General features: G+C 42.3%; 1 protein-coding gene across 4 annotated transcripts in view; it reads right to left on the minus strand.

The window, feature by feature from the left end:
* Positions 1-16,516, minus strand: part of fndc3a (fibronectin type III domain containing 3A) — a 42,023-nt gene that overhangs the window by 10,426 nt on the left and 15,081 nt on the right. For all 4 annotated transcript variants that reach the window (XM_069707356.1, XM_069707355.1, XM_069707357.1 and 1 more), the window contains 12 exons: positions 7,986-8,062; positions 7,643-7,883; positions 7,040-7,339; positions 6,595-6,653; positions 5,159-5,325; positions 4,975-5,034; positions 4,752-4,890; positions 3,315-3,368; positions 3,104-3,228; positions 2,736-2,910; positions 1,953-2,039; positions 390-528 (listed from right to left, as the gene is read on the minus strand). In XM_069707356.1, the coding sequence (XP_069563457.1) occupies positions 390-528; positions 1,953-2,039; positions 2,736-2,910; positions 3,104-3,228; positions 3,315-3,368; positions 4,752-4,890; positions 4,975-5,034; positions 5,159-5,325; positions 6,595-6,653; positions 7,040-7,339; positions 7,643-7,883; positions 7,986-8,062 (1,623 nt within the window). The remainder of the gene's footprint in view (positions 1-389; positions 529-1,952; positions 2,040-2,735; positions 2,911-3,103; positions 3,229-3,314; positions 3,369-4,751; positions 4,891-4,974; positions 5,035-5,158; positions 5,326-6,594; positions 6,654-7,039; positions 7,340-7,642; positions 7,884-7,985; positions 8,063-16,516) is intronic.

A 16,516-nucleotide genomic window follows, 5' to 3' on the forward strand; every position in this document is an offset into this window, starting at 1 on the left:
GCACATGTAAATAAAGCATGATTTGCTGTTGACGTGGGGTTTTTTTGCCCCTCAAATTTCTTCTGAAACTCATTCAGATTTTTTTCAGATCTGCAGACATGTTTTTTCATTTTGAAATCTGGAAGCAGAGACCAAGCGCGGCAGTGAGTGATGTGTCTGTCCAGTGAAGTGTGTGAAGAATTCATGCTGATGTCTGAATGGAGGAGAATGAAGGAGAGAATTGTCAGTCTGGTGTTGCACAGACTATTTGGGATGTCATCCGTCTCATCTATGTTCAAGCATGGCTCGAGGTGAAAATTGAAACAGTAAACTGGACATAACAGGATGTCAACTGCACGCAAGACTGAAGGATATTAATAAGAGAAAGGGCTGCTGGGAAGAAATCTCACCCCAGGCCATCTTAAAGCTGTTGGGCAGGACTCTTCCTCTGATGACAGGCCTGCAGGGACTGCTGGGTCTGTCTGGGTTTGTTATGAACTCCACCACCTGGCTGGGATTACTCTTCCCCTCTGAGTTGTATGCCGCCACCTGGAGGATGTGCACAAATACAAGCAAGGTAAGAATTATTGGCCATTGTTTGCATAGGCAGTCAGTGAAGTCAAACACCAAATTATCAAAAAGATTCTGCCCCTTAAATCTACAGAAAGATTTCAACAAAACTGTTTGAACACCACAAGCATTGCAATCATGAAATGAGCCAATAAGCAGCATTTGCATTTCAGTGTGCCACATCAGCCATTAAATAGAAATCCCTATGAGCCTGCAGAGTAGACCATGACAAAACCTCCACAGCACCCAGCCTCCCCTCATGCCGTGTAGCAGGGTAATTAGAAATGAGGCAGGATGGGTGGCTTGGGACAGATGAATGGATATTTCGATCATTCAAGTGTATGGTGTGTTTGGGTAATAGCGTCACGTTCAGGAATATTGTGCTGTGGATTCTTCTGGCAATGTGAGTAAAGCTTACAATGTCTATGAGAAATCTATGCATTACTAGGATTTCATGTTTCTGAAGCACCCAGACAGAAAATAAAGAGCACCTGTTACTGCCACTTGTTGCAGGAAAATAAGGTATTAAGACGGGAGCCACTTCGAGAAACTGTGATCCAGCTCTCAGCTTTAACTGTTAACCGAGTTGAACTGCAGATTACAAATACAGTTATTTAGCTAAAGTGAATATGATGAAGTTGTAAAACATATTCGTAAGACAGAACAACCCTGCATCCGAGTTAAAGGATTATCCTGTCATTTTATGGTTGATACCAACAGTGCATTTACTGTCACTTAAGGAACACAGCTCTCAGATCCAGCTGATTTTTGTCCATCTATCCAATAAATAGACGTGGGAAGATGGTGAGAGATTTTTCAAAGATGTCCTGTGTTTGTATATTCCAGATGTTGACACCTCACAGGCAGATACAACACAGGGTCTTCAATTTATTGACCGAAAAGTATCTGCGCCAGTGTTTCTCACTGGATTACCAGTAATCGTGATTTTAGCAGGAGCAGCGCGTGTCAGTGACATGCTGTCGGCCAATAACATGGCAACAATGGTCACCCGTGATCCCATAGAGCTATCAGAAGAGGATGAGAGAGGGTGGAAATATGGGAGAGGGTAAGAGCAACAGAATGAAGAAAGAAAGAAAATGGTGACAACAGAACAGTCTGTCCCCAAACCCTGTAATATTACTGCCAAAAGGCCTTGCTCGACTCGCTCCTCACTGCGACCCCCTGTGTGATCAGCAGTGGAGTCATCCTGTTGATGCTGTCGGTTGCACACTGCTCGGCTGGCAGAATCCTTTAAACAGATGAGTCATAGGGCCAACGCAGGACTCAGCACTCCTCCCTCACTGAAATCTGCTCCCTCCACGCACGCACACACGCACTGCTTCAGCCTAAATTAACCCTGCAGATCACTAGTTTTGACTGAACACATCGGAAGGCTCTCTTACCCGAAACTTGTATTTGGTGCTCCTGTGGAGACCCCTCACGGTGCAGGAGAGTTCGTCACCGTCGTAGCTTGGCTGGAAGCCATATCCCTGTGACAAAGATAAATGACAAAAGGATAAAGAAAACAACCAGGTGAGCAATGACTTACAAGACAATCACTGTAGCACAGACAACAAAGTGGTCTGCAGGAGGAGCAGCTGCACGGGAGCTTTTTTTGTGTTCCATGGCAGCGACTATATCTGCAGGTAGCAGCTTAAGGAAAGATGCATGCAGAGGCGGCAGTAGCAGCAAATGTCAATGTATCTTTTAGAGCAACAGCGTTAGGAAAAATAAACTAAATAAACAACAACAAAAAACGTTTTAGCTAGATTGAAATAAATAAGAGAATTCCTGAAGACAATTAATAACTACACAAGGATCCATATCAACCAGGAAACATGTCCCAGTATATCCCATCTCCCAGAAATTGATTAGAAATTGTGAAAACTGTAGGTGTCCTTTGCTAATGGTGTACATATGTATCTTATACTGTCTGGAGATACACTAATGTCAAACAGATTGACACAGAAACAGTATGCATAGTGGTGCTTGAAAGTTTGTGAACCCTGAAGAATTTTCTAGATTTCTGCGTAAATATGATTTAAAATATCATCAGAATTTTTTTTTTACACCAGTCATAAAAGTGCATTTACGCTAAATGCAGATAACGCCAAGACATTTCTGTGTTTCAATCTCCAACGACTAATTGATTCGGCCATTTTAACCGAGTTAAGCAAGAGACATACCGTGCCTTCCTCTTCCATCTCCAAAATATAAAAGATGTCATCCTCCTTTGGAGAACTAGTGGGCCTCTGCCACTTCAGACACAGCCAGGTCACTCCCTCCATCTCCAGCTCTGGAGGGAAGGGTGGCAATGGCACACTGCATGAGGTGAACAGGTCCACCACTTCACTGAACTCGCTGGGGAGGGCAGAGAGAGACGGAGGATGGGAGAGAATGGGAGGGAGAGAGAGACAGGAGAGACAGAGTGAGAGACGCACATGCAAAAACAGATGGAGACAGTGAATGGAAGAAACGGTGACAAAAAAAAAAAAAAAGGACAACAGGGAGAGCGGCAGCCCGGAAATACTCTTAAGCGTGTTAACGTGCCTACCTTACACCCGTGTCATTTTTGGCTGCAAGGCGGAAGGAGTATCTCGAAGCTGGAGAAAGCTTGGTCACTCTGTACTGCTTGTGAGGTCCATGGTAGCACTGTTCATAAATACCAGTGCCCTTCCCCTGAGGAGAACAAAGTCGTTAGTTTAAAAACGAGCAGAATTACACATAAAACATCAGTCATGAGGAAAAAAAAAACAACTATTTACCTCATCCCACTGAAGAATGTAGTTTTGAATTTTGGAGCCGTTGTCACAAGGAGCCTGTGGGTGAAATCACGCAGTTTTATAAAAATACACAAACTACTAATATATTATACAGCAATGCCCCATTAATTTAATGGGTTTTCAGCTTTTGAATTTATGCACGCAGAGTGAAAACAAATGCATTTAACAGACAAGATAAAGCAGAACATAGTGAAGGAAATGTATGTTTGTTTTTAGATGGCCCAAGCACCACCATCTGTCACTGTATTTGGTGGCAGTTATAAGAGATGTTAAGCAATAGATCCTCAAAGTCTGCTGAGCATGCACAGTTATTCTTTAGGTGCTTTGCTAATCTGCGGGGTAATCTGTCCAACCTATATCTTTTACTCAAGGGAACAACTTTAACAAAGCCGCAGAAGGAAAACAAGTTACCACACTGAAGAGGATCCCAGCAACAATTGTGAAGGAAGGTTGGATTGCTGTTTGATTGACCTTTTCTCCCTTTTCCAGCCAGTTTGGGCATTTTAACTGGGTGACCTTTTAGTCATTAATCCAATTCTCCTACCTTAAAAGGGACAGTTTGGATTGTTTGAAGTGGGATTGCATGAACTTCTTAACTACAAGCAGTGCATTAGCCACAATTGATGGGGGTTGGAATGGGATGTTTGGTGAAGCAGACCGCTTGTGCTGCTGTTCTGGGGGTTTGCAACAATATATATATTTTAACCACCATAATAATAAAAAATCCTCATCAGTTCAAGTGTATGCTAAATTTAGAATATTTTCACATCTTTTTTAGCCATCAGACAGACCTTTCCAAAAGGAAACTGCACTGTTATATCCATCTAGTCTCGCATCAAAGCCACCAGACTCCTCTGACAAAAATGTTAAATTTACTTCACAGAACACGTGAGTTTCTGTTTACCACTGCCTTGATGGGTTAGATTGTGTGACTCTGGTGGTATTTTAACATATCAGTCCAAATCCAAACTAAGGTGTCAAAAGCGGGGATTTAAATTTTTTTTTTTATAAATGGCTAAAACACGTTTTGATGCTGAACCGTCCACAGCGCACATTGCTGAGCTTCTGTGCCAGTACAGCTGCCCGCCTCTCCAAACTGGGAACGAGCCGACATACTGGAGTTAATACACTAATTATTGAGAAGATCCTCCGACAACCCCACTTCCCAACAAACCCTTTGAGAGGACAAATCTGTGTGGAAGGTATCACAAACACAACCACCACTTATAATTAATCATAAAACCTGTGAATTATTACTGCATATAAATGAAACCACGCTCTGAATGTTTGGTTATTACACTGTATGTTTGAATTCTGTTTTTCTATCACATACTGTAGATGCTGTCGCTACTTGTTGTCCACCTTTAAAACTGTGGCTCTAAATCCCAACTCCATCAATCACACAACTTCCAATTTTACCTTCCACTGGAGTACAAGTGTGTTCTTGGTCCCACTGGCCTTCCTGGGAGGATTGGGAGGATCTGGCTCGCAGCTTAAAGTGGTGAAACTCACAGCCTCCGATGGCCTTCCCTGTAAACAGTTAAACATCGCCTGGACCCTGAGGAAAAAAAACGAAGTGTTTACACACTGTTCCTCTTTGTATTGACACTGTATTTAAAAGCAGGCGGGGGGTTCTGCCAACCTGACGTGATAGTCTGTTGCTGGTCGAAGGTCTTCTAAAGTTGCACTTAGTTCTTCCCCACTGCATCGAATGTAAAAAAAAAAAAAAAAAATGAAAAAAGTCAATATTTTCAGATAAACGTCAATGTCAAATTTCTAACAACAGTTCCTGTTTGGCGTTGTGTTATCTTGCTGCTTGTGCTCACCAGTACATGCTCTGGTACTTCTCATCTTTGCCGCCAACTGAGATGGAAACCTCAAAGCTGAGGGGATCCGGGGGGCTGCAGTCATCCTCCACGCTGCCATTCTCGCTCTCTGGCCTGGTGGGTGTACTCCAGTTCACTACTGCCCCTCTGGCCTGGATGTCTGACACCTATATGACAGTTTCAAGGCTCATGATTAGGTCTATGTAACACCACAAATCCCCAACATGGATACAAACTATTCCTTAACTGCAGTATATAGCCAATAATTTTTTTTTTTAAAAAGCCCCATTATAATTGTTATCTTGTAAGAAATACTGTACCAAGTTTTCAAGTCTTACAAATGTATTATACATAAAATGTCTCATTCTTGCATCTATCACAACAATCACATTGCTTGGCAGAGGAAAAGAGATGGTGATCAAAACATGCAAACTGATGCCACACTGGGAAAAGGTTTTTTCAGCGTTTGACAGGGATATGCTGTGCCACCGTAAGATTTTTCTTTCTGTTTGGAGGAGGTTTAAAAATACCCTGAGCTACGCTGTAGGTGGGATTTATATGTGGAGCAACTAAATCAGGTCAAGTCTGAGCCTCCTCCCCTCTGCCCTGAGTGCTCACCTTAGTCCTTTACTTCACAATTCACAGTCCTTTAACAAACCAGTGTGTGTGTATGTATATGTGTATATATTTCTTTTTTTTTTTTTTTTTTTTTGGAAGAAGGTTGATTTTTCTGAGCTGCAAATAAAGTCAACAACCAGTCACATGAATTTCAAGTATTGTGTCATTTCTACTGTGCTGTGGTGCATATTCATTCACAGGCTGCATTTAATGCACGTATGCAAAGGGTCTTGCAGACTCACCCACAACTTTCATGGAGCGGATGGATCATACAGTTTTTTGCATTGCTGCTGGTGCGAATAGTTTAGATGCAAAATATTTGCGTCGTTGATTTGTCACCCCCACCATGTGGAAAGACTTTTAATAATATATAACGCTGCTGTGAACCCAACACCATTTTTCAATGGATAAAATACTTTTTAATATGTATATATTTCTTTATATATGTAAACGCACAAAATAGATGACTTTTTTATGAACCACCAACAATATTACCAGGAAGGTGTGAGTGCTCTGGGTTTATTTAGTTAAAAAGCAGCACTCCTTTCAGAGCAAAACACAAGCTTCTAGTAATTGCTGGCATAGATGTTTGGGGGCACATTTGGGAATAGAAATCCCCACATGGATGCTAGTCAGCAGGTCTGACTCCATTATGAAGATGCCATGCAAGAATTCATCATGAATGTTAATAGAATGTTTAATGATGCAGCGCAGTAGCATCATTACAGGTTTTTGTGAACACAGTGTAAATAAAATCATATAAACTCTATTAATTAGAAAAAAGAAAAGAAAAACTGTTGATAGACGCAAATACCAACCTCTGGTTTACTGATGGTACTCAATAGTGCTTGCAGGGCCTGAGCCTCTTTGTCCAGCTCTAAAGAGAGAAAAACAGGTCAATACAGATTTAAGGAAAAAAAAAAATACCACCATCATTTTGAAATTAAGAAAAAAAAGCATGTGACATTTAACTGTCTATTTCAATAGCTAATAAAAAACTGTTTTGCTTGCAATTGTTTCTCCACTGTAATATATATCTAGCTATGTATGCCATGTCTGTAAGGTATGGGGGGAATTTTTTAAATTTTTAAACTAAGGTGAGGTTGTCACTTTTGACAGCAGCTTCAATTGACCTAAATCAAATACATTGTTGCCAAAAGAAACTAGTTAATAGCCGCCAAGTTTACAAAGCGGTTTTAAACTCTGTTAATAAGTTGTCCCAATTGTAACCCCAGACAAACCTCTTCCATTTTCCGTCCTTACCTTCTGACTCTCGTTTTTTTCCCTTGCCTGTCTGCTTGTCAGGGCAGCCCACTGCGTGCCTCAGCTGCCCCTGCTCTGCCTCCAGCCCTTTCCCTCCGATGCCGTTATGAATGTCCACTGTTTGGGGGCTGTTGCAAGTCTTCTGTGGTGACGGGGGAGGGCTGTCCTTCACCTGCCCTCCTCCTCCGCCTCCCTGACGCTCCTTCAGTTTCTTCTGCAGACGCTCGTGCGTTTTGCTGGTTCGGTCGTCTCTGTGAACAAACGGTGGGCGTCCATGTTGGGAGTGAGAATCTGTAGAGACTGAAACAAGAAAAAAGGCAACACTTGTGGGTTTGTACAGACACATGCAAGAGGAGTACAAAAAAGATCTGTCAAGAGGCCAGAGAAGCAGGCCAAAAAGGCCAAGCTCTCAGGTTATTATGAGAAAGACATACACACAGGGCAATAGTGAGGTGACCTCCTTAAAGAGTAAGAAGCTGACAGACTAAACAGTTTGACTCAGGCCTTGATGGTATAAACTGACTGTGCAAATAAAGGGCTGAGAACAAATAAATAAGATCTCAATATAACAATACAGTCCAGACACTGCCGGCTCCAACTCACCCTGCTCTGAGTAGATATGAGCTGGATGGTACTGGGGGATGTACTGAGCGCTCATGTCAGCCACACCCCCTGCCATGCCTGTGTACAGGTGAGGTGGAGGGGGCATCATGGCAGGGTGTGGGATAAAGGCAGACAGGTGGGCATGGGGTGGAGGATGGTGGAGAGGAGAGTGACCCCCTGGGTGGAACTCCGGTTGCTGAGGTAAAACCAGAACCCGCCGCACGCCGTTCTCTTCTATGATCTAAAAGGAAACAAGACAATGGAAAGCAGATTTCAAAGCTGCTCCGAGCTTGATAAGAAGTCAGTCAGAAACATTGCACTGGAAATAGTAGAGAATGATTACCTGTGAAATGTATCCAGGAGGCACATAGATTGGAGGCACTGAACCATTTGGAGACATCATGGGAACCTGAGCAGGACCTGTGAAGAAGGGAAAGAGCAAAATCAAACACTTTCCCTCAGGACAAACAGCTGTTTCATTTGTGTTAAATGTGCTGAGAGTGTTAAGAGTTGTACACGGGGTTGAACTTGCATTCAAACGTTAGCCTGATCTCAATAGCTATGAAGAAAATGGCAGCCAGAATCACAAACCAGAAATGTAGTAAATTTAAAACGCAATAAAGATGTCACTCAGTAGTTGATGAATGGATTCAAAATTGGTAACACATTTTTGTAAACTTGATCGGATGTGTCTGTTGACTTCTGTCAGTACTTTCTCCAGTTACCTTCAACCCTACTACGCAGATAATAAATAGACTTCAATAATGATTGACAATCATAAAAACTCCCCACATTGAGCCACTAAAAGCATATGGCAATGGTTTTAACCTCAAACATTACCTCTTGTCAATTTACTCTTCAAAATTAGCTTGATCTTCAATGACTACTTCATTTTTTAAATACCTGAGTAAGACCTGGCAGAGAAAAACACTTTTAAAAATACTAGCAAATGCAAGAATACCACTTTACAAAAGTGCTGAGAGACAACAAAGTTTGCTGCTCTTTTGTAAGGGCCAGTTCAACAGCTTAGCTCAGCTCACAGAAGTGACAGCTCAGCAGAAAGCCGAGGAGAGAGAAAGAGAGAGCCCCCTCTGAGCCAAGTTTGCACATTCACACATATCTCTTCTTACAAATGTAAAACAGAAGCACTCGGCCCCCAACGCCAGATGCTAAGCAGGAGAGACCGAAAGGATTCGCAACACACACTGACCTCCTCAGAAACTTCTTGAGGAAGAGCCTTCCTTCATTTTGGCCAAAAGTGGTGTGAGGAGAGAAAGCACTTCTAACTGAGCAGCCACAATGGGTCCAGGACTACAGAGGCTGGCCTGTGTGATGATACACTGAAACCTCCCACAACTTAGTGACACCAGAAACCACCCCTTTAAGTCCAGCCTTCAGCTCTCAGGGGAGAGCAAAAATACAGTTGATAGTTTGTTAGGTGGACTAACTAAAACTAAAGCAGTCTAATAAGACAGCCCTTTAACAAACCGTACCTCCATAAAGGTATTTGTCGAAACTGTTTTAAAGAAAGATTTTTTTTTTAAGCACCATAAAGTGCAACCTCCAAAATGACAAATCAAACATTCATGAAGGGAGGATTTAGTGTTGGGCTATTGCATTTGACTGCAGTAGTCTAATCACCAAACAGCTGAGCGAGCAGTACACCTCAACAACAGACCGACTCTGGCCCAGAGTTCACTGCTTTACTCAACAGCTCAATACAGAGGCAGACTATGCTTTCAAGTCAGTGTAGCAATGTTAGCGTTATAATTAAAGTAGTGATGCACAACGCCCATTCAGACCGTCACAGTCGGGTACATATGTGTTGGTCAACCCGGTCAACCCTCTCTTGGTTGGGGGTTGATAGCGACCCAGCTTTCATGGCCTGGCAATGCTTTTTGGAAATTCAAATCAATACTGTGACATTGATGGTTCAATATAATTTATCCAACCAGCTAAAAAAAAAAAAGTAAGGGAGACAGACTGATAGAGAGTAGAGAAACATAAAGCTTGCAAACATGGGTGAGCAAGAGAGGGAGCGTGCATATGAAGACAAGTTAAAAGTCAAACTTCTTTGGTTTAAATGTGATGTGTACGTATCTGTCAATAGTGAGAAGCAGGGTGACAACTGTCTAATGACTAGGACCAACCCCGGGACAACAATGAGTAGAATTGCATTATATGCACATCTATTGTCTGGCATCAAATGCTTTACTGCTGTCAAGCACAAAGCATTCTATACTTTATCCTACTGACTCAGTGTACCATGCTATAATCAGGCCACGAAGACATAACTGTGTACTCATTATACTGCAGGGCACCCGCTACCCGCTAAGAAACCTTTTCGGATACGACAGATAACAGGCAGACCTCTTTACACAAAAATCAAATGGGGAAATAAGAGGCGAGTCATTTCCCTACCTAAGAACAGAGTATGCGAGGACAAAGACCTCAATTCAGGAAACAGGGGAGAGCTCAACCTGAATGAGGGGAGTCACACTGGTTCAGCCATCACTGATTTCAGATTACAACAAGTTCAAAAGTGTGTACTTTTAACTCTACTCACTTAAGAAAAATAAATGATCTTGTGTTTAGGCCGCAGACTGCTTAGCTGTGCATTAGGATTAGGGTTAGTCATTAGGTTAATGACTAGCTAAAATAATTCCTGCCAGTCCAGCTGAGGCTGACTGATTGAAAATCTGATGAATCACATTAGCATTCTATAGGTTGTCCATTTTAAATGAAAGGCTTTGTGTATACCCACTTGGTGAGCATGAGGACACAAAGACCAACAGAGAGAACAAGGTGAGAGAGCCACGACAAGGGACTTTTTAATCACTGTAAAAGAGTGGGGAAATGAGAGGTAGGGTGGAGAATGGGATGTGTGTGTGTGGGAGGGGGGGGGGGGAGGAAGACGCCCACTCTGTTACATCAAAGTGACGCACAAGTGCTGAGAGATCAGATAAAAAAAAAAACTAAAAAACAAAACAAAAGGGCCATTCTCTTCCCCCTCCCCCTCCCCGAGTCAACTGGAGCATTGGATGTGCTGACGTGGCCGTGGAGTGCCAGCCTTCCAGGGGAAGAAGGCACAGAAAAAACCATCAGTCTCTTCCAGAAAAAAAACAAAAAACAACAACAGGGAGAGAGGTATCGAAGGCCAGCTACATGTTCACATACATATACATTCCCCGATGTGTCAAGGTTTTAAGGCCACTTTGAGAACACACCTGTTTCCTCGTGTTTGAAAATGGATAGAGATCATAACGAACATAATCAAGTGGGACTTCAAACAGGTCTGCTAAGGCGTACTGCAAACACAGGAGACTCGGCAGACGTGGCGCTGAAATACTGGAAACAATCCCAGCAAACTGTCAGGTTTAATCCGATGTGCAAATGAACTGTCAATAAGATTTGGAGAATAAAGAGAAGCAGAGGATAAACTATATAGAGGCTGTGTGGGTTAAGAGAAGGGTGTAAAAATCAAGGAACGCACACAGGCAGAGGGGTCAATAACGAGCACAAGAGCCGTTTCATATCGGAGCTTCCAATGAGCTGTCAGTGGCAGCATGATGGACTGCAGGCCCATAAAAACAGAGTGGGCTTGATTATTAATTAGAGCTAATAAATTGTCTCCATCAACAAATAAAGAGGAGAAACAGGGAAGGAAAGGGAATGCAAGCAGGCTGCCTGACATAGGATCAGTATTACAGGCAAGCAAGGGAAACAAGTCAAGTACTGAGCTGTCAATGAAATAGAAATGTAATAATTACAACTTAAAACCATAACCTTGATTTTTAGTGATGGCATTACCGTAAAGGATCCTCTTAGCACATTTTTCTCGCGGGCAGGAAATATCTTCCATCAATTAAGAGGGTAGTAATTTGCAATAAGCGTAACATTCTATTAGCAGATAAGGAAGCCACGCATGTGTGGACTCATCCTCGACCAGACTGCTTCTTAAGAACACACCCGTTAGCATCCAACCATCACCAATCCAGCCAGACAGGGGAGGAGAAAGAGGAAAATGGCTTCCTTTGTTGATCTGTGTGCAAACCAGAGCCTAAAGGGGGGGTAGGGGGGGGGGGAGCTGCACGGTAAACAACAGAACAATTTTATAAAAGTAGCTATTTTTCCTACGTGTTGGTGAACATTGCCTGAATTCCAAATATGTCAAGGCATCCACACGGTTTTACAATCCCACCGGTATGAATGACGTTTACAGGAGGGGAGGGGATCAGTAACCTTCATGCTTGTGCTTATTACAGAACATCATGCTGCTGCTGCTGCTGCTGCTCTAAACTACACCAAACCAGAGGCAGAGAAGGGCCATGACTACAGGGGCTGGATTATTATTATTTTTAAAATATTGAACAATTTCACAAATAAATATTTCACTCTAAACCCATCGTTTCCACATGTAACAAAAAGCGAACCCCACACACCCAGAGGTAATGATTTCACAAGTACAGAAAGTGGACATGAAATCACCCTGCTTCGGACATTCCAGCCCTGACGAAAAGAAGAAAAAAATATTGTTCCCTCTCGGCGTCATCTACCGTCATCCTTTCCCCCTGCTCCGTCTCCCGTGGTACCAACGGAGCTTTAGAAAAATGACTCAAGCTCAGTCATTCCTGGAGCTTACTCACTGGCACAGCTGTGACTGAACTATTTGCACGCACATGTTTGTGTATACGTCCTTGGAAGTAGGTGGGGGAGGTGATGCGTATGAAAGGAAAGTGCTAATGCGTCTGATGTTTGCAGTCAAATTATGTGAACCGTATGTGACGAGTTTGGTCTGGGTGAGGCTGTTGTGGTTAACGAAACACCCACTTACGCCACAATTGTGCTCATAGGTTTTAGATCCTTCATGGTCACACGAGTCCATGCAACTTGCAGTGTATTCCCAGTTAAAATAATGGACGCACCAAAGGTGCAACCAGGTCCCCGGGGCAAGCCAATTGTTTCATGGTGGTCCTACCTGCCCACTCTCCAGCTACAATGTAAGCTCAGCGAATGTTTTGAGTGAATAGAGGGAGGAAAATGAAGAAAGGGAGGTGGAGTGATGCACGGTCAAAGGATAGAATTCGAGACAGGATAAATAATGCCACTATGTCATTTTTGTGGAAACTGATACTTATATGGTAGAATATTTAGTCATTTCAAATAAACTGAAATGAGTTCATCCAATCCAATATCTAAGGTGCTCGTGAAATTGTGCAACTTAAATGCATTTTTAATTGACAGGCTCTTTCTTACATTCGTCACAAAGTGGTGCCAAACGCAACGGAAGTCTCTTTACTGGTTTTAGACAAATGCAGTTGTCATTTTCCCATCCAGACACCATGATGGTTAAATAGCAAATTGTACTTGCGTCCATCTGAACGCAAGTACAATGTGCTCGTTCCACACACGGCAACACAGCAGCACAAATGTGCAAAGGATTGAAAATAAAATGGTGACAAATATAAAAGATAATGTTTGTGTCAATCAATCTGCGGACAAGCAGATCCAGTTCCTCTGCAGCGTTCCTTTCCGACTACTTGGCAAATCCGCTGTCATAGCAATCTGCCAAAGTGCAAAGGACACCCGGCTTTTAAAGGCAATGGTTGATAACACTGGTTCATTTTATGTGACGTCCAAAACACACCTAACAAGAAATAAGTACAACCCCTCTGAACCATGTAGTTACTTTGCACTCACAATATCTGTCATAAAACTTAAAGTAGATTTGGACACGACTTGCATCATGCACTTTAGACCATGCCACTAATTGCGATACACTATCATCTACATTTTTCCATTCACCTTTTCTTCTTTATTGATTTGCCTACTTTGACACACAATTTGAAGTCAGCTCAAGTTCAGGTTGAAATCACAAATACCCACGGACAACTGCTAACAAAACTGTGTGTAACTCACCTGCTCATTTTGATCACGCAAAATAACTTGAACTATTTACTTATAAAGGCTTTAGCTTCCCCCTGCTCCGTGCACAACATTGTGCTGCTCTCCGTTTCAATGCAACGAGAGCAGTCTCTAAACGTTTTGGATACCTCTCGTATGTGGCCAAGTGCAACGCCATAAATGCCAACTCAGAGAAAACCTAAGAATGCGTATTATGCCCAAGGTCCATTTTTCAGAGGATAACAAGGCCCGACTAGCCTCAAGCAGTTCAAGTTGATGGTGCTGCTTTGCCCGACTTCAACTCAAAATTGTCTTCGACAGACAAATAATGGAAAATGCCTGTTGTTAAACCTCCTAAAATTAAACTCTGGTAGAAATTCGCTCATCACAGACTATGCTAGTATTTACAGCATAGATTTCCCCTAACCTCCATCTGTCAGACATTCAACAGTGCACATCCTGCCTGCTGAGTTTTAGACACAGAGGACATGTTAGCCTCAAGTCCATCCGATAGAAAGAAAGACTTCACATACCTGCAGCTCAATAAGGAATAAGATGAGCCGTTTCAAAGTTATGGCTTCGGAGGGACAAATAGACAGTGGGACCATCTGAGTGTGGTGTGAACTCACAACATGGCTACAAACTGAGCCAGGTGGATGCATGCACATGGGATTGTGAAGATAGGTTCACACTCTCGTTTTAGTTTCCTGTAAGAATGCCAGAATGGCTGTCTTGACTTTTGTGGAGAAGGCACATCTCTATCAGGCTCAATAAGCCTCGTGGATCTAGACAGTGTATGCAATCAACCAGAGACGGAATCATCCAAAGTGATGGTGAATCACCAGCAGGCTTAGTCAGATCAGGAAGTGGATCTAATCAACCCAATGGGCCCAATGCTGACTTGCCTCATCATTCACCAAGCTTATCAGGTGGCTAAAGATGGCAGGGATACAGCCTTCAGACCTAGCATCTAGTGGAAGATGCCAAGAAAGACCAATCCAGGGAGAGCTGTGGGTCTAGGCTGAAGCTACGAGGGCATGTCCACGACCCCTTTAGAGCTCTCCTAATAGCAAGGAGGAGGATGCTAAATGGCTTCTCTAATTAGCTTCCCCCACTAAAGGTCCCTGCTCCAAGGCAGATATCAAAAACGGCAAATGCCTTCTATAAACTGCATTTTACCAGACTGTCTGTTCCTATTACGCAGGCTGTCATGCCCTAAAATGTCGCAATTACGCATATCCAGCTGCTAAAAATACATGATTGAATACACAAATTAATGGGAGACAGATCCTGAAAAATACACGCAAACCAGATCATTCTGGCTTTATAACTGTGCCATGTTGTCCTGCAGTACACACGAGAGTTTAAAATGGAAGCATACATATGCAGAACTAACACTTAAGTGAACACAGCTAGTCCGTCATGAAGACGCAACAAACCAACCACACACACACACTTTTTCCTCCCTCCTTGTGTTGCAAGCGGTGAGTCATCCCTCTATTTAACTGACAGAGAGATGAGTGCACCCTGTGACAGGCCAGTTAGTAGCAGACACACTGATCTATGTGGCACCTCTCGGCTCCTTGTTTCTCCTGTGACTGAAAAACTATGTATGCTTTCTCCCTATTAGGAAGGTTTATTCAGTCCATAATGGGGGGCTGGTGTGGAAGCTCAGACCCAAGTGGGGAGCAGAGCCCGTGCTGTAAACAAACTGGCTTCCTGACTGGGCAGCATCACTTTCCATCTTTTCTTTTGTCATCTAAATGTGGATGTGAATTCACGCCACAAGGTATAGACAAATGCTAAAGACATACCAGTGTATTTTAATTGCGAGACCGTAAACACCGATCTAAGCATAGGTCATTACATTTAGGCTACAGTGCCGTGTGCCTGTGTCTGCTGGGGTCACAAAGGGTATCAAACATTATTCACGTGCAAACCTTAATTATGTTAACATCTTTAATTTGCCTTATTAAATTAAATTCACAATTTAAGAGAGAAAAAGGAGCGGCTATGCACTCACAGAAATGTCAATACAGAACAGGAAGTCCTCTGTAGAAAGCCCTATATCAAGCAAATCCTTTTCAGATCAATATTTTCCCAGGCAATTACAGTTTTGAATAATAGTTAACAATTATGGCACCGCAACTCTACCTCCTACAATTACTCTAGTAGTCTTCCGTTCATGCTGTCAGCAACATGTTAGATCTAGACTTCATTGTTGCGGTCTCAAAGCCAGCCTTATCATCCAAAATTGTGCAAAAGGAAATGACTGCCATCAGGATAAAGAAGAATGAGTAACACTTTATACTCAAACACTGCCTTTCTGACTCATCTCATTGATTGAAAACTGTAATTATACCATACGTTTATTTAACATTACAATAGATTATCATTACACTATACCATTTATGAGCTGTCAAATTAAACAGCAAGAGCAGCCTGTCAAATGATACATATTGAAATATGGGAAGTGATGTAATAAAAAGATAAATATCGTGGATGTATGTATGTGTACACAATACCAGAGTTACTGTTTAAAAGAAAACAAAGAAAAACTGAACTAAAGATTAAGGTCCATTTTTGGGGGTCTGATACTACACATTTCTTTTTAACTCTTGTTTGGTTACCATCCTTAATTAAAAAAAAAAAAAAAAAAAGATAGGTTCACAAAAAAAGCAACCGTGTGACCATATGAACAATGAAGCGGTTCTGGTTGCGCTTATAAGTCTACAGTCCTCAATGTAAGGAGAGCTTACTTTTAAAGCACAGCAAAGGAAATATGAGAATTTAGCAGTCTTAGTTTAACAAATCAACTGGGTACTTTTTTAAAGTTACAGCCATTTTAAAGTAGTGTTCATCTGCTCTTACACATGTCTTGCAAACCTGAACTTATCCCGACATTACCTGGAGAAGCTGTATGTGACAACGCAAAGGACCGAATCAGTTTGTGCAAACAAAAGGACTGAT

This window comes from Brachyistius frenatus, unplaced genomic scaffold (assembly GCF_029030835.1).
Source record: "Brachyistius frenatus isolate BFR_SWC_R1_liver_20210118 unplaced genomic scaffold, ASM2903083v1 Contig_68, whole genome shotgun sequence".
Lineage (NCBI taxonomy): Eukaryota > Metazoa > Chordata > Actinopteri > Embiotocidae > Brachyistius > Brachyistius frenatus.